At 37.7% G+C, this 18,193-nt stretch overlaps 2 protein-coding genes across 4 annotated transcripts; one reads left to right on the top strand and one right to left on the bottom strand.

Moving 5' to 3' along the window:
• The first annotated feature begins 51 nt into the window (after positions 1–51).
• Positions 52–7,862, top strand: LOC145462209 (ubiquitin-like protein 7). Of its 2 annotated transcripts, none has more exons than XM_081445720.1 (9): positions 52–282; positions 1,730–1,843; positions 3,205–3,287; positions 3,419–3,503; positions 3,866–3,923; positions 4,315–4,474; positions 5,296–5,467; positions 5,966–6,129; positions 6,840–7,862. In XM_081445720.1, the coding sequence occupies exons 1-9, from the start codon at positions 150–152 to the stop codon at positions 6,957–6,959; spliced, it is 1,089 nt and encodes a 362-aa protein (XP_081301846.1). In that variant the 5' UTR covers positions 52–149; the 3' UTR covers positions 6,960–7,862. The 2 variants fall into 2 exon arrangements, with proteins under 2 accessions (XP_081301846.1, XP_081301851.1); XM_081445725.1 differs by having other exon boundaries at positions 209–897; positions 949–1,843.
• Positions 7,863–8,399: 537 nt separating this feature from the next.
• LOC145462220 (uncharacterized) lies at positions 8,400–17,513 on the bottom strand. 2 transcript variants are annotated; one of them, XM_081445736.1, is made up of 11 exons: positions 17,273–17,513; positions 16,270–16,321; positions 15,603–15,661; positions 14,696–14,775; positions 14,401–14,474; positions 14,101–14,171; positions 12,906–13,012; positions 11,545–11,609; positions 11,201–11,295; positions 10,526–10,584; positions 8,400–10,024 (listed from the first exon to the last, which is right to left on the bottom strand). In XM_081445736.1, the coding sequence occupies exons 1-11, from the start codon at positions 17,331–17,333 to the stop codon at positions 9,917–9,919; spliced, it is 831 nt and encodes a 276-aa protein (XP_081301862.1). In that variant the 5' UTR covers positions 17,334–17,513; the 3' UTR covers positions 8,400–9,916. The 2 variants fall into 2 exon arrangements, with proteins under 2 accessions (XP_081301862.1, XP_081301856.1); XM_081445730.1 differs by lacking the exon at positions 17,273–17,513 and having other exon boundaries at positions 14,401–14,775; positions 16,270–16,306.
• Positions 17,514–18,193: the final 680 nt, after the last annotated feature.

Raw genomic sequence — 18,193 nt, forward strand, 5'->3', positions numbered from 1 at the left:
GTCACATCATCCAATCAACTCGCTAGTTCCAGGTTTGTCTCCAATCGTGTTGTGTGCCTTGGGAAAATCTGTCGCGGAGACATTTTCAATGAAGTCACCGAGATATTTGATTCAAAAATTCGTCTGGTGCTCTGTAATAACGCCAACAAATGCCGTCTATTCGTATCAAAGAAGCTTATCACAATACAAAGCATCTCATAGATGATATCGAAATGAGCTGTAAAGTTCTAGAATTGAAGCAAAAAACGGCGGAAAAGACCAACATACCAGCGGAGCAACAAAGTAAGCTTATCTCGTGTGATGTCTAAGCTCAGTTATCGTAATTAAGGTCTTATCATTCCTGTATTCTACACAAGTTTAATTTCAGACTTGATTTTCTCGCAACATTCCATCGATTAACATTCATTTAATTCACAAAGACTGGTTTGATTAGTGAATAGCTTAGTGTTGCTACAGAGATTCCTTGTACCTAAGTATAAAGCGTACATGTGCGGTTATTTCTTTCATAGTCTAGTAATAAGCCTACTTTAGAAACAAAAAAGTCGTTGTTTCGTGGGAAAGATGCTTGCAACTTTTATAAGTGTTGCTAGTGATAGTAAAATAATTAATTGGGGGGTTGGTACGGTGGGTCCAACAAAAGCCTGGAAGGGATTACAGGTATTCTATTTCTGGAAATTGTTGGGTGGGTGTTGGGGTGGGGGTGATTCACTAAGGGCCTGTTTACAAGAAGGGAGGTTTACCCTAGCAAGCGGGTTAACCCTAGCTGGAGGGCAAAAGATAATCCAGGTTTACAAGCAAAATTTCACAGGTAGGGTAACCTTACAATCCGGGACAACTTAATGCACAGTTACACTCAAAGGGTCTGGAAACAATTAGAAAGTTAACCTGGGTAGGTGAGTTAACCCTACCTGGAGTGTTTACAAGGGAAGAAGTTAACCTGCCTGCCAGGGTAACCCTAGCATGCAGATAGGGTAACCCGCCTACCTGGGTAACCCTAGCTGACTTGTAAACACGAAGGAAAAAAGAGGAAATGTGGGAGTGTTAGGGTAACCTGCTTGCTAGGGTAACCCGCTTACTAGGGTAACCCACTTGCTAGGGTAACCCTCCCTCCTTGTAAACAGGCCCTAAACCTCTTACAATCCCAGCTTCCACAGCCGAGGTTGCACGTCAGCTTACATATCTTGTATTTGTTGGTTTACGAACTTCATACCATAGAATTAGTTGAACCTCTATTGAACATGCACCCCCTTTTAAGGGGCCAGTGATCAGAGTCCTGAAATTGTTGTTAATGAAATGAGGTAAATGAACTGGCCACTCCTATTAAGCGACCACGGCCACATTTTGGTTGTCCCAATGAGAGTTTTACTTTGTCCTAAACCCTATTAAGCAGCCAGCCATAATTTAATACACATAGTTTGGCTTTGTTTTGGAAAAGTGAAATAACAGATAACAGCCCAAATTAGAAAGTGGCTACTGATAATTAAACATTCCAACATTTGTTTATTATTGTCTTCACATGATTCCCTGTTGACTTCAAGCATGTTTGCAATTGAATAAACTGACATTTCAACTAAGTTTGTGCTAAATTCCTGACAAACCCCTACTAAGCGGCAAACCCCTATTAAGCCACCACCCCACCCCTATTTCCTCAAGGGTTGCCACTTAATAGGGGTGCAACTGTATTTACATTAAGGTACATACATGTAATTATATGTTCTTGTATGTTTAGATTTTATATTTGCTGGACAATTGCTTAAGGATGAAAAAACTCTGGACTCCTATGGAATCGAAGATGGATTCACAGTTTATGTGATGAAGAAATGTCCTGAACCAGAACCCATTGGTATGAAGCATTTTAACAGATAAATTATGCATACATGTAATTTTATGTAGTTAGTGTAACTGTTTATTAGTATTTACTATCAGCAATTTTCTAGGGTGAATTTCCAGGTTGACAAGAGATCTGTCCTTGAATTAACCTTGAAAGAGCTACAAACTTTAGTATCCAAGTTTCCATTGCTGCAGTTAAAAAAGAACACATGTAAAAGGTCCGACCAGAAAAGAAAAATGGGAATTTAAGATTGTGTGATCTTTACTGAAAACTAATTTAATATAGGTTTCCTGTTTTCAAGATTACAGGGTTGTACGTTTGGGACTAGGGATCCATACTGGTTTACCATGTTTTATGGAAATCAGCTAGATTTTTCAGAGTGACTCAGAAAACCCAAAGGGGACCTACATGTAAGAATCAGTTAAAATTTCCTGTGAGAGAATGGTCCCAGACCTCTCTAGAAGCTTGTGGCTTCAGCTCTCCTTGTTTTGGAAATCAGTCACTATTTACCCTAGATCTGCACACGTCTGAATAACTGTGTTATACCTGCAAACTAGCTGGTGAGTTTTCTCACAAAAGCTTAGTGTATATACACAATAAGCTTGACTTGACTTGACTTGACTTGAATAACAATTTTGGAATAGTGTAGCTCATAACAGTGCTTAATAAAAAATAGGTCAATTTTTCCGTTTTAATTTATTAATTGCTAATTAATGATAATTCATTTTGTTATTTATCTATGATTATTCTGACCTCATGTTTGACAAACCCTCAAGGGCATAGCTAGGGGGGTCATGGGGTGCCCATGAACCCCCTTTTGTAAGCCTTTTTTAAACAAACAACCTACAACAGGTGGTGGAAACGGTAGCTGCTGGTTTCACCCCATGGTGAGTTCGCCCCCACCGAGTTCGCCCCCACATCGACTCAACTTGATCGAGTTCACCCCCAACCAGATCGAGTAGCATATAGAGATTATTCCTCATTCTTTTATCCACTGCCTTATTAAATTACTGGTGGCGAGGAAACTTCGCTTGGTGGCGAGGTGACTTCGCTTGGTGGCGACCGGGAGTTCGTTGGTGGCAAGATCCCTGATGGCGAGATGACATAAACATACTTAGACTGTTAGTAATGGTTCTTCGAAAACGTTAAATAACTCAATGACAACTACGTAAACATGGACACAAAATTTTGGGGCGAACTCGAAATAGAAATTTTATAGTGGGGGCGAACTCGGTGGGGGCGAACTCGCCATGGGGCGAAACTGGTATCATTCGTGAAAACAACATGACGCAAAAACGACATTCTGGCTATGCCCCTGACCCTTGTTGCAATACTTGATGTTTTATTCAATTTATAATTGTCTTGCATTGTAGAACAAGATCCAGATGATGTGCCAATTGGTGAAGTCATTCCAGTATTGGAGGCAGCTATAAAGAGCCCCTCATACAGAAATACCGTAAGTTCCATTGTTATCATGATAGTACATGTATTATGTGATAAACCAAATGGGACTTACTTTTAAACAAGGAAGTATCATGTACTTTTATTTCGCATTAAACTATAATTATGATTATCTTTTTTTATCAGGTTGAAAAAATTCTTACCAACCCAGATATGTTAGAACAACTAACTGTTGCTACGCCGGGGCTATCAAACGATCATGTGGCAATGAGTAAGTATGATTAATAATAATATTTACTATATTACTTGGATTCCCAATTTTCGCAACGTGTTGTTTTCCGCTGGCTGAGGAATGAAAGAAGTGGAAAACATTTCTCTCACACACATCTGGGAGTCTAGGTGCTAGTGTGCAGGGGATCAGATTACATGGTTTGTCGTTGTTTGCCAGTTTCATCATTGTTGTTTAGTTCTTGTGCCAAAAGCTTTTCATGTAGCTTTTGTGCCAAAGTGTTTCTACCCATGCATTCCTCCTTTTCTTATTTGGTTTCTTTTATCAACTGTTTCTTTTTCCTTCTTTACCATACTCTGTTCAGACAACTGAATGTTATCTTGTTATTTATTTGTTAACTATAGCTCTCCTCCAAGATCCTGAACTTCTTGAACAGCTTGTGGAGACAGCAAATGTTGAAACGTGAGTTACAGATGAGTGTAGAAATAACTCTTAATGTGTAATATTCATACCGACCTCAACATCAAATGTTCATGAACACACCCAGCTTGGATGCCACTACTGTAGGGGTTTCATTAACATTATTTTTCAGCAGGGGGGCCACTGGTGTTCACAGGTGGGCAAAGCTCTTCGAACTGAACTTCTTTATAAGAAAAACTTCCTGCTACAGTAGATTGTCAAACCCCTGGGGGGCAAAATCGTCTTCACAGCCGGTCAATTTGAGGGAGTTCCAACTGTGATTAGATAGTTTAAATCAGAAACTTCTTGTATATCTTCATATCATCTCTCTTCTAGTTTTGCAAACCTAACAAATTTGCATTTGCAGCTTATTATTGTAAATATCAATCTACAGAGTGATTCAAGAGCACCCTAGCCTTATTCAGGCAGCGTCCTATATTGCCGCAGCTCTTGCCAAGGAGGGAGGTGGGGGAAAGCATCCTATCAGGAATCGTAGTCGTAGGGCTGGTGATGACTACGACTCTGATGACGAGCTACGGAGCATGGAACCTGGGGTAAGATGATGGCATGTTGATGGTGTGCCGTTAAACTCAAAATTAAGAAATAAATTCCACCAACAGAAGCTACATGTACATGTACATCAAGCTGTCTAAGGAGCATTACACCATGTGTGTGTTGTGTGTTAGACAGGACACAGCACTCTTACTTGCAGGGCTGTCATTAAGGGCCATACTCTGTTACACCTGTTACAGCTTTAAGATGCTTGTTGGGCTCTTGATTTTACAGGACGGTGAAATTGCCTTTTATTGATGCAATTGACCCAAAATGTAACAAGTTGAAACAGGTGAGAAGATCAAGGCTACACTGACTACAGGTGACTCAAAACATAATTACAGCTGTTCAGTGCCTCTCACTGCCCAGAAGTGATTACAATAACTAAAAGTAGAATGATTCTCTAATTTCTTCTGACTAGAGCTATACAAAATGTCTGAAACCTGTTAGGCGAATTTCAAGACCTGGACTTGTCTCTTCCCTTCGTTTGGTCACAGGGTTGGAAACATGGTCCAAGATCTATTGCTGTGTTGGAAAGTGACTTTCAGAATAAGTTCTGGTTACATTGTATATTTACCAAATTGGCGTCAGTTTTTCATGGGTCTGTCCTGTTATTGATCATGAATTTTGTCAGAACACTGTCAAAGTAGCTGTGGATCCATGAGCATTGTCAAAGTAGTCTGCGGATCCACTCGGCTGTCGCCTCGCAGCTATGCGCTTGGCTATCGCCTCACAGCTACTTTGACAATGTTATGACAAAACACACTTTAAGGTGTTGTAGTTGTAACTAGTGTCTTAGTAAGTTGTACTTTGAAACCTACAGTTAGTCGCTCAAGCTGAACTTGTGGCAGCAAATGAAGAGCGTATCCAGTCATCAAGATCATCTGCGGCATCAAGAGGAGCATCAACATTACGTCAACCAGTCACATCATCACTGTTATCATCAGCTCTTGCCAGTGCTGGAATATCCCCAGGCCCCTCAAGACATAGTGAAGGTTTGTTTAAGGGTATAATTTTAAATTGTCATCTGAAGGAATGATGTACAGCAGGGTTGATGGAATCTGTTCTGTTTGGGAATCTGAAGACTGGGGGACTTTCTTTGGCAAATAGAGTTGTTGTTAAACTAGAAATGCTAAAATTGCAGTCAAGAATGGACATCAGTGATTATATATTCAAAGTTGTGTTTGACACTGACCTTACTGAAACTTTAAAACAATGTTTTTATATACCAGTAAGAATTAAAGGCCAAATTTGTGATAAAAGTTGTGATAAATGTTGGTTTTAATTAACATTTCAATAAGGTCAGTGTCAAACAGAACTTTTGATGTGTGTTAGAGTATTCTAAGTTGTTTTTTTGTAGGGGTGTATGTGTATGTGGGGGTTGGGGGGGGGGGGTGGTGGTCACCTTTTTTGGTGCATCTTCCACACTTCTAACGTTCACTCTGTGGTTCTCACTTGAAGCTAAGTTTTCCTTATTTTTTTTCCTTCTTCAGCTGGTCCATCCACAAGCAGTGGTGCTTCAACTTCACGTTTCTCAGAACCTGGGCCGTCAACAAGCAGAGGTCCTTCAACTTCACGGCAAACTATAACTCGCGATATGGTCAGTGAGGCCATGGCATCAGTTATGAACCGCACCCAAACATCTTCTCAGTTGCAGGTATGACAACAATACTGATGGTATGTATGTCACAGTGTAGCCTGTTGGCAGGCTCTTGCATTTGGGCTGGGGCCATGCATGGTGAAGCGATGAGAGACTCACACACACTTGTACACTCGCTTGCACGCCAAAACGAACAGCCACACAGCAGCACTTGATTGCAAAACCAAAACACTAGCCTGCTTGCTGGCTAGTGGCAGTGCAGGAAAAGACGTGGTAAAATTGAGTTACATGTAACAAAAGAAAAGAAGTTGTAACCCCTGAACAAAGATCAGTGGTCCAGGTGCTCCCTGTTAAATTGTTTTCAAATTTTTTCTCACTTTAAAAAATGAGGATTCAATTTTGTGTTTGTTGTGCCAATTAGTTGGCAATGACCACTAGGAGGTTAAAAGAACCAGTTTGCCAACCAAGGTTGTTATAAGGCCCTGTAACTGTAGGTTATGTTGTTGTAGACTATGGGCACCCCCCCCCCCTTTTTCTCTTAGTGCATCAAGCATGCAGCAAAAGATTGAGCACATACATGTATGAAGAAAAATGGCAGCTATTGTGGAAAACAGGGGGGACCTTTCTTTGCGCTCTCTTGCCCTTGCATATAGCCTATCTACTCTTGCACATTCTTTTATTATTATATCATGCTTGACAGACTATGAAAAAGGAGTGTTCTTGTAGTCTATTGTTAATTGACTAGGTGCTGGGTTGATTATTTTCAGTCCCAGCTGCAGCAGCTAAGGGACATGGGTATCACGGATGATGCAGTGAGTCTCCAAGCTTTATCAGCCACTGGTGGAGATGTCCAGGCAGCTCTTGAATTAATCTTTGGAGGATTATAATCTAAAAAATAACATCAATCTTTTTGCTAAGCGACAGACCCTTTCATTGGAATAAGTCTTTTTTTCAGTTATTTATTTTAGTGCACTGACGGATATTGTTTTAACTCAAAATTAAAGGACATCTGTCTGTGAGAGGGTTCAATTTGGCAGCATAGTGCCTGTCCATGCCAATTTACGACGTGGGAAGGTCCTGAACTTTAAATTAAGGAATAAGGCCTCCCCTAGATCTGGCACTAGCTGCTACATTACGACTAGTGTATGTGTACATATAATTATATTATTGGCCTTCCGTTTTTGAAAAAAGTGAAAATGCCAAATGTGCTTTATGAGTTCTAGGTGCTGATACAGAAACGTTAGTATTTAGTGGCTGAAGAGTTTTTTAAGGGCCTGCAATGGATAACAGCCTGAGGGAGGTTCCAAAAATACAGTCATGTAAATCGATGGGAACAGACTGAAAAAAGTAACCTTGGTTTATAATGTTACATGTATTTTTTTAAATAAATGAATAATTAAAAATAATGTCAGTAGCTTATTAGATTTGATGGAATAATTTACAGTAATTCAATCTTCACCTTTTGTACGTATATTTTCTTCTAACATTTTTCATGAATTCCTGTACTAAAAAGAAGTCAGTTTTGTTTTGTACAGTATTATATATAGCACCTTCTTTCAGTTGACTAGACTGAAACTAACTTCTTTATTAGTTTTCCTACACCTTGAAATAGGTCAAGTTTGCTACATTAAAATTCTAACTTGGCTCTTAGGTTTGCGGGAATGATACAAAAGAAATCGCATTATTTAATCTCTTTCATTGTGTACAGCCTCTGAGCCTCATTAGAAATTTAATATGTTGGAACTGGCCCATTATGTGCCTCCATTGACATTTAATTTCAAAAATACATAATTATCACCTTCGTTTCAACATTCTCTACCTTGTTTGTTACCAATTGGTCATTCAGTTACAAAATGGTGCTGCAAGAGATCAATAAAAACATGAGTTCTAAATGACGGTTTTTCCATGTAATATTTATTGCTCATTGTCTCTGTTTATGGTATCTTACTTAACAACAAATTATTCACTGACGGTTAGTTAATACTTGTTGTTCAGTATCGAGCCATCAACCTGACAGACTTGAACAAACTAACCCAAGCTAATAGTACTGGACAAAATTTTACTTCTTTATGTCTCGGCATTGACTTTGTTCAAATCTGTAGTGTATTATTTCAATCTATAGATTGTAATCTCTTCCAATGAGGGTCAGTGGGGCTTACAACCACGACAAGAAAAACAATTATTTTGTCTCAAACTATCTTATTAACAGTAATACCTTACTTCAATCTGAACATCTCAAATTGTTACAACAATAATTACTGAGTTGCCAAAAGTAATTTGATTTTATTAACTTGTGGTAAAAATGCAGCCTTGCTTTGTTCCCTCAATTAAGAAAAATATTATTTAATTAATATTTCATACATTGATTACCTAACTCGCAGTATTTGAACGTATTTGTGTTGTGAAAATTATCTGTAACATTTTAGAGTCTGGTTATAAGACCATAATAGAAGGGAATATGGTGGGTGGAAAATTGTAATATTAGGAAAAACGAAGCAATACCGCTGCCGTAGATGGTAACTGGTGGTCTAAATTAATGTACAAGGGGAAAAAAACAAGGCAAATAAGCACTGGTGCTGCAAAGACAATGGCACATCTTCTAACAGGTTGTTACCCGTAAAATGTAAATCTTGGATTAACTAATCCATGCTCTCGTATTTACAATTGTTTTCCTCATATTTGTAAGCTTGCTTCCAATAGGACTAGAAACCGAAAAGAGTCTAAAAAACATGATGGATAATATTATTAAATGTCTATACTGACAATATTGTCAACCAAAACACTAAAAAAAATGCTTCCTAACTGCAAGCTTGGGGAATACTTTGCAATCCAAAATTAAAATTACTGATACTCCAAGAAAACTGTACAGTATACGTGATGCATTACCACTCCTATCAAACTAAAAGAAAAATTAGTTTATCATGTGCTAATGAAGCACCGGTCAGTATTACTATTATAACAGAGTGTCTCCATGAGGTTTAGAGTCGTCTGTGAATATTAAAGGTGTTTCGCATATGTCCTTTTTTGGTTATTCGAATACACCAGGTACTCTAGACTACTTGTCATGTGATGAACTAACGACAACTAATCTTTCACTTATTAATTAGCTAGACAGAAATACTATTTAAAAAGGATAAATACAATTTTGTTAACTTGGCTTACAACTGATTGAATCATTTTGGATAACCCAAAACTCGTTTATCACTGTTTTTTGTGCACGCAAAGTGCAAAGTTTTATAAACTATCAATATTCTAACTAACGTGTAAATATTATTTAAACTTAATTATGTACTGGACTAATTAGAGTGGTTTAATTCAATCGAGTGTCAAAAGTAATAAGGCATTTGCAACTACTTTGGTTTTGGTTTAACTACAGTTTGAGATTGGTTGAGTGGTCTAATTGGTAAGGAATTGGGTTGGTTTTAGTATTAAGACACTCAATTGAAAACTGCACTAAAAACAGCTGCAGTCGTTCAATAAGGGGCACAGTGGAATCCCAAGTTTTCAAACCCTTCATTTTTCAAAACTCCCAATAGCTCAAACCATAAGTCATTTACCTCCCCTCAGTCAAATCCTGTTCATACTATTTTCCCCCCTGGTTTCTCAACTAACCAATTTTTCAAACCAATTTTCGTTTCCCTTTAAGGTTCCAAAAATCAGGATTCACTGTACTGTTACTTTAATGACCAACAGTCCAACAATATTTATCTAGTTTGTTTGAGTTTCTGTGATTCCTAAATCTGTCATTTTGGCATTTATAATCCCCAAACTAACTTGCGTTGTCATATATGATCAAACTAAATACTAATGATCAAGTTTATTGTCCAGCAAGACAAAAAAAATCCTAAACACAAGAACATGAAAATGTTTGCTGAGCTTCAAATTTCTTTCCTGGCTCAAGGACAAAAGGCTTGTTGACATATCCTGCTTCAACACAGAGCATATTGGGGTACTGTTGGAAAAGGAGAAAACGAAAAAAATTAAATAATAAATGATGTGGGAAAGAAACAAAAACAAAGAAAAATGTGACAGTGTCAAACCTGGCATAAAAACCCTCATTTCCTAGACAAGTTTGACTGTGTGAACTTCTTACTGTGGTTCTAAATACAGGAGACTTTATGTGTTTGAACATTTTTGATAAAAATTTAATCAAAAGACCAGTTCGCTACAGTTCCTTAAATATTGGTTGCTGTGAAACTCAGATAACTGTGAACACCAGAAATATGGAATGTTATCATGTGGCAAGGAAAAAGCCAATTGAAAACTAAAGCACAGACAACTTTATTGTGATTGGTCATTACACTATTGACCTGTCAGACTCAGATCAAAGTGTCCATGGTTTTTGGTTTCCACAGTATTTAAACATCAAACCATTTTCAAGGGTTCCAACAAATCTAGATTCATGTAATCAAGACTTCACCATACTTTTGAAGCTTTCAGAAAAAAGGCAAACCTCATTATCTCCAAAATCTGACATTGCGATGGCCTTCTGAGCCCAAGGATTCCACACCACTGCCAAAAATACAAATAATCATCAAAAATAAAACACTTTTAGCTTTAAAGCAAATTGAGAAAGCTCAGTTAATGGATTATGATGCTCAAGGCCTTCACTGGATTGTTCCTATACTTTGGTTGAGCACCTTCATGGACCATTATAATATTTTATTCTCATGTGATGCTGACTGGAGGTTTCAGCTTGTGGTGCCATTATTTTATAGTTAGGTTTCTAGTACACATAAGCTTTTTCCCAGCTGACTTATAGTCCGTTTATTCCAGGCTGGGTTTTACTGCTGGGGAGATAAGTTAGGTTTTTGGTCACTCAATGGAAGTTCGTCTGTTGTGCTGATCCCAGAGGGGTCGTCCTCCCTTTGCACCATATAGTGTGTAGTTATTGCATTCGTCTATCATTAACAATGTAAGTGTTTTCAAGCATAGGAACTGCAACATTAATGTTATAGTAATCTACAGAAAATTCCCAAGAACAGAAATAAAAACATCAAATATGCTGTATGTATACTCATTCACTTTAAACAGTAAATAGTAAATAAAGTTAACAAATAGATAAAATTTTGAAAATTGATTAATATGTAGATTGAAAATTTATATGTTCATAACTATGTTTTCTTACCTGTATCTGGAAAGTTTTCTTTCCAGAGAGTAATATCACTGTTTGCAGAGCCAACATTTGTTATTTTATGCTCACTTGGAGAATTATGATAAACCCTGAAAAAAAAAAGAAAAAGTATTTAACAGAAACTACAATGATATCATGTCATGGTAGTCTTGAAATCTATTTATCCACAGGGTTGAAAAATGCAGATATGTAAACTTTGACTGTTAAAGAAGCCTGTTTTAAAAACCCTAGGAAGTATCTATTAAGCTAATTATATATTAAAAAACTATTTTTATTCAATTAATAATAAAACTAAAAAGAAAATTCATTTAATTGAAATAATTAAATAAATGACTTACCTATCTGTATAGCCATTTATCTTTACTGGGTCATTGCTTTCAGTGAATATGTTCCCACCAAGAACCTAGTACAACAGAGAAACAAAAAAACATACCAGGGAATTGTAATTTAATTGTACATTCAATAACATGCAGTTGCTGATTGCAGAAGGCAACAGTTATCAACTGTGGCCTAATGGTTAGTGTGCTCGACTCAAGATCAAGTGGTGCAGCTTCAGCCCTGGCTAGGGACATTGTGTTGTGTTCTTGGGCAAGATACTTTACTCTCACTACTGGTACTGAGTACCGGCGAAGTTAATGCTGGGGGGATAACTTTGTGATAATTCGGTACATGTAGCAATGAGCAAAAACCTCATAAGATGCTTGACACTGCCAATAAATTAGATACAAGGCTCAAAAGGCTCTTAAAAGTGTCAAATATTCGCTGGTAATAGCCCTTCAGTAAGTGGAGTAGGTGGTTCTTCAGTAACTCTGTGATAGTCTATATACGTTTAGTATCACCCAACTAGTGGACTAATGCAAATCCTGCATTTTGATTGGCTACGCTACTAGGGGACTATTAGTAATAGTCATCGAGTAGCAAAATTGGCGCCATCGAGCGTGACGCCTTCTTTCGTTTTATTCCCAAATAAAGATTTCTTCAACTTGCATTTGCTAACTTTATTATCACCTTTTCTGTCCGACTAGTTGGGTGATACTAAAACAATTAGACCCTTCGCCCTCAAGGGCCACGGGTCAATAGCCCATTCGGCTTCGCCTCATGGGCCATTGACCCGTAGCCCGCAAGGGCTACGGGTCTAATTGTTAAGTAGCCATACTTACTCCCAAGGATGGGTAGGGCTACACGTACGCTAACCCTGTTATGAACTAGCATCCCATCCAGGGGGGAGTAGAAATACTCCTTATCACCTCACACTACTGAAACCTAGGCTGATGGGCAATTGGCTCATACGAAAGCAGACTTCACCAAAAGGAGGTGCGAGGTGTGTGCAAGAGTGAGGACTTGTAACTGGGAGAAAATTGCCGAGGTTTTCCTAGCATGGTAGGGCCCAAGTGAACCTTAGTGCCTAACATTTTAATATCTCTTTTGTGGCTAGCCAGTGAACGTCACTCATAATGCTTGTGAGCATTAAGGGAAAAATTATCCAGCCCCAGCTAATAGCCAATCACAGCACTTGCATGTTATGTCTTGGCATGCTTTAATAGGCTTACAATAAATCCATAAATATACATGCAAGTTATAAATGACATTTTGGATATACATATGAATTAATTCTAGAATAGGGTACTTTCATATAAATATACTAGGAATCCTCCTTTTCTCTTTCCCTACACGTACAATCTTTGTCCTAGGACTGTACCTTGTCAACGTAAGTTAAACCCGTTAGTCCAGAAACTGTTGTTTTTGTGACATCAGGAACTCTGAAGTATGTGTGAAAAAGGGTGGTGAACTCAAAGGACTTTTCATCTGCAGAGAACACAGTTTTATATGTCATTAATATTATATTCTAGAAGTTTATATTAACTAGTGATGCACATATCAACTATTACTACAAATAACCTTATTAACATCATTCTTAATAGATTCATGATTGCACGGTAGGTAAGGATATGTAATAGTCTGTGTTTGACAGAAAGTTCACAGGACACGGTGAGGAAAAACTTGTATGGACTGCCGGGTGGAGTGGGAGGGGGGTGGAGGCATCTATAAAAGGGTTAGGATACTTGTGATTTTGTGGATATGGTAATCACAAGTTAGAGTGTTCAGAGCAGAGAACTGTAGACCGGTAAATATTTTTGCCACCTGGGTGTTGTTTAGTAGGTCGTGCACACACACACAAAAAAATGTTGTCATTGTGTACCACAGTGACTGTGATCATGGTAGGTAGTAAGACCACTTGGACATAAAATTGTTTCAATTTAAAATAGTATCTTTTAGGGGTGGAATAACTTGTAACGATTATGCCACGCCCAGTTTTGTCTTCTTTAGGGCTCTAATTCCAATTTTATGAGGAGCCTCCCCAACCCTTTCAGACGGGATTTGACATCCACCAATATGGACTGACAGAGAACCCTAAACTAAATCTTGTAAAAAAGTTTTCTTAGTCACCTACATCAGTAAAAGTGACAAGAGGTGTTATTTGCTCCTCAGTGGATTGTACATGTATGCTAGTCCATCACAGCTTATTTTCTGACAATTTTGCATTTTTTCCCCATCAAATACTGATCTAGTCTCCGCAGCCGTTATTAGGGTTGTCACACATCACGCAAGCATTGCGTGACGACCATAATAAGGCTGCGGAGGAGACTAATACTGATCAGTTCCTATGTATTCTCCTGGGGTGGAGGCTGAGGCAATCCTGTGAGAGTAAAAGTTTTGGACCACAAACGAAATCAACACAAATACCCAGGCAAGCGCTGCCTGCATTATACAGACAGAAATACAGCATAATCCTGTCTGATATTATATCTGGGTAATACATTATATCATACTGCAGGGTACCCTAGCATGGCTCAATATAGTGTGCATGCATGTGTTTTAGAAGAATGTGTTACCTTTGTTTTCAACCGTGATGGTTGTTTTTAGATGATGTTTTCCTACAGTCACTTCATACATCACCTTAAACCTTTAAGACAAGAACAATTACAAATCTGAGAATGCAGGTTCCATTTATTAATGTACAGTTACTTTAAGATTCACTTGTATAAATGCTGTATTATAAATTTGAATTATACTTGCACCTGCCTTCCATTGCAAGCTACTTCCAAGGCTCAGCCAGCATTGTGTCAAACATTGTCAATGATTGTGAAATAGAAAATTATAATGATGTTTGTCTGAAGTTAGACAGCACTCACTTATAATCCCACATCTGTCTTGTACTTTCACTGTCCTCCAGAACAAATACAGCACTAGTTTGACCATTCTCTTCCTGAATAAAAATATTAAAACTACAAACAGTTAAAAATCCAGTAAAATTACAGTTAGGAGGTTCTTGCACGAGAAAAGATTGAGGTTGCCAAAATGAAATGTTTCCTAAAAGGGGAGACCTTTTTTGTTTATTTAGTTTTCTCTCTCTCTCTCTCTTTTTTTTGGTTTTTTTGTTGTTTTTTTTTGTGCTTTTACTGCTAGGACATGAAAAAATGTCCAAACCATTGGTTGTTGACAGACTGTCCACTGACTTGTCCTTGCAAAGCCATGCTGAGGTCCAAGACTCCATGGTCCAAAGTTTGCTGTAAAACAACAACAAAAAATAGTCAGAGTAGAACCCTTTCTTCCAGCTGCCCAGTTAACTAAATGAATAAATTGACCACTCCCCTAATTAATGGGGCGTTCAGGACCAATGGAAACAAAATAATGATGAAACAAATAAATGCAAATGAACATAACAAGGTTAAAAATCCCAACTGGCAGGAGACAGACGAATTGGCTATTTACAAACATGGCCAAGGATTTGAACTAGGTTCTACCAAGAAACAACTCTAGCTTAGTGCTCAGAGCAGGACTTGAACCTGCAACCTCCGGATTTCAAGTCCGGCAGCCTAACCAATCAGCCAAGCTGCCTCCTATACAGAGAATAGGAAGCTGCCTCCTCCATCTTGTCATGATGGACAAAGCAAGTTTTGCTAGTCAACAAGTTTTGCTAGTCGAGATAAATTGCTCAGTCAGTTGCACCCTAACAGCCTTACCAACAACTGACTAAGTTACGTTTGTACATTGCTAGAGTTTCATGGCAAATCCAACGCTGAATTTAATATTACACAAGACTGTGTTGTAATTTAGAAAAGTAAGTTGTTACTACACTGTAATATCTCATCTGATGCTCTCAATCACCAAATGACAACAGTTGAATGTTTTTTTTTATAATTACAAAGAAAAGAGTTTTTCCTTCATTACTTATTAATAAGACAAGCCACTGAATGTGGTTGACTTTATTAGTAATTTGTTAGAAACTAGGTACACACTGGCAAATTGACCTGGCATAAGCTGTGAAAAAAGATCTAATTTATTCAAAGCTATAAAAACGTAGAGAGAACACTGAGTTACTCTGTATACTTACGGAATACTACAGGAATTCCTCCTCTGATTGCCTTCTTTCCATCAAAAACCGCCTTTTCACTGTTCAATAATAATTAAAATGAGCATCAATGCTGAAGTGAATGGAGTAGGATTATTCCCCTTGGTGTTATTCTAGTCCTTTGCAGACTGTGTTATTCTAGAAAATATTCAGAGGGTTTTTGTGTTTGAAACCCCCCCCCCCCCCTGGAAATTCCAGTTTTGGCTTTCGAGACCTCCTCCCAGTTGGAATCTCCAATGGATTTTATCTGGAACCACACGTTATACATCTAATAACTCAGTACCTCAAGGCCCTATTAGAGGTTTACAGGGTACAGGATATTTCTGTAAAAAAAATTATTGGGATAGAGGAAAAGTAATGAGATATTTTAGAACAGATATCCCAGGATATGGGAATACAATCAACTGAGGTTAATTTTTGAATGATTAAAATATTGAATGTAGACTATTTGGGTCAAAAGTTCATGGGATATGGGATACTCCGACCTACCCTAAAGGGGACTAACTTCCATGACCTACCCCTCCATGGTGAGACAAACCCAGACCACTTGATCAAGATACAACCATTGGATTAGCACCTTGTATCTTGAAAATAAAGTATTTCCTTCATTTTATATACCATGGAAATGTTACTGGGTTATCATTTTTACCTTACGAACAGCATTTCCTGACCTTTGCATATCCATGATGTCACTGTGGCTCCTATATACACATCAGGAAAAAATAAATTAGAAAATTCTGATATCCCATGTTCAAAGGTTTCATTAAGGGCTGGGCACCGAGCAAATTGACCAGCTGTGAAGACGATTTTTCCCACTTGGTTTTACTACCTAGAGGGAAGTTTTTCTTATAAAGAAGTTCAGTTCAAAAAGTTTTGCCCACCTCTGAAAGCCAGTTGCCATCCAGTGCTGAAAATGTTAAATGAAACCCCTACATGCTGCTAGCAGCTAAATACCTGCCAACTTGTACAAACTGGATATCCAGAGATTTTTCAGTACAAAGTGATACAGCTATGTATAAACGTTTGCTGCTAAATTTTGCAATTTAGATGTTGCAATCCCATATTAAAGAATGCCAATATTACCATAACCATGGTGAAAACCGGGAGTCGCCCATACCTCAGAATAACAAACATGAAGAAGTAGGGAGTTTTACTTAATTTTAAATGTGGAAGACTTAACATGTTTGTACTACACACAAATTCTGTATAATGTTGAGCATTTAAGCTTAATTTTCGTGTAACTTCCATTTATGATTAGCTTTCTTCAATTGAGAAATTCCAGAAAAATACCAAATGAAACATTTATTAGAAGTGTATAAAAAGCTTATCTGGAATAGTCACCACCTAAATAAACAATGAGTTTGAATATTTTCAATTAAAGCTTAAGTTACTTTCAAGTTAAGCTTGAATAAAACAACCCGAAATTAACATCATAAATGCATGGTTTTAAAAGCTAATTAATCTTAATTTAGCTCTGTTTCCCAATACAAAATGTTTTCTGTGAAACTTTCCCAGGATCCAGTTTGCAAAAGCAGATCTCATCTTGTTAAAAAAATTTAAGCAGAATTAGTAAGCTACGATTGATGTCAGGAAAAACCTGTTGGATTAAACTTATTACTAATCAAGAGCACTGAACAAAAATTCCAACTTGCCATGAAGGTGGACGGTTGCAGAATCTCCATCGGGACTTTCCAACTGAACAATATCGGCCATGGTTTGAAGGTTGGAAATAACAGAGAATTTTGATGACAAGCACTATATAAAGCTTATTCCGAGTTCAAAGTTTACCGTAAATATTTTATAAGGTTTACAAGCTTGTTTATATTGGCACAGCAAGCTCGAGTGACGTGTAACGCATTGCCTGGGTATTTTACATGACGGAGTAACGAACCGCTGACTGGCATGGCGCAAGCCTGCGTTTTCCTCCAGCTGGTCACGCAAGACCAGCATCATGTAATAGTTTTGCACAAATATTTCAAATTTCTTAGACTAGACCTCGAGGCTAAACAAGGAAACCAATACTAATTATTGTTGCGTTACTCTTAAGAAAAATATTTCTTGGGAAAGGATAGTTGTCAGTTGTCAGATTATGTAAATTCTGGACTGTGTACAAAAAAAAAAAAAAACTTTTCCTGTCCGGTGGTCTCTTTACACAATTTATATGTCTGATAACTTTTCGCATTTTTTTCTCAATCCATTCCAACAATTATTCGCAAGTAATGCCAGGTACGTACTAGATGTTAAAATTGATTAGAAAAATAGCCCAATAAAATAAGCGCGCTGATTGGTTAAATATCGTATTTATATTATACAATTAGAAATTGATTCCTATCGAGTAGAAATCGAGAGCGAATAATCAAATCATTTTAGTGTAAATATACTAGTCGTTCAAACTTGTATCCAAATCCTTTTGACAGACACTTCGAAAACGCCAAGAAGTGGCCGCCATTTTGGTTACTGCTAGGATACTCGAACTACTTGCTATCTACAGCAGAATAGATAGTAAGTAGCGTAGCCAATAACAGAAAAGCATTTGCAATGAGTGCTAGTAGACTTATGCCTAAAACCCCGTA

Source organism: Orbicella franksi, chromosome 1 (genome assembly GCF_964199315.1).
Source record: "Orbicella franksi chromosome 1, jaOrbFran1.1, whole genome shotgun sequence".
In the NCBI taxonomy this organism is placed as follows: Eukaryota; Metazoa; Cnidaria; class Anthozoa; order Scleractinia; family Merulinidae; genus Orbicella; species Orbicella franksi.

Bases quoted from the DNA above. Each gene is read 5' to 3' on its own strand.
- LOC145462209 (XM_081445720.1), top strand. From the start codon at position 150: ATGCCGTCTATTCGTATCAAAGAAGCTTATCACAATACAAAGCATCTC. The intron at 283-1,729 runs GTAAGCTTATCT...TTGTATGTTTAG, and splicing joins CATACCAGCGGAGCAACAAA to ATTTTATATTTGCTGGACAA. The intron at 6,130-6,839 runs GTATGACAACAA...GATTATTTTCAG, and splicing joins AAACATCTTCTCAGTTGCAG to TCCCAGCTGCAGCAGCTAAG.
- LOC145462220 (XM_081445730.1), bottom strand. From the start codon at position 14,762: ATGGAGTCTTGGACCTCAGCATGGCTTTGCAAGGACAAGTCAGTGGAC. The intron at 13,013-14,100 runs GTAACACATTCT...TGTTCTCTGCAG, and splicing joins CATCACGGTTGAAAACAAAG to ATGAAAAGTCCTTTGAGTTC. The intron at 11,610-12,905 runs GTACAGTCCTAG...CTGTTGTACTAG, and splicing joins GTTTAACTTACGTTGACAAG to GTTCTTGGTGGGAACATATT.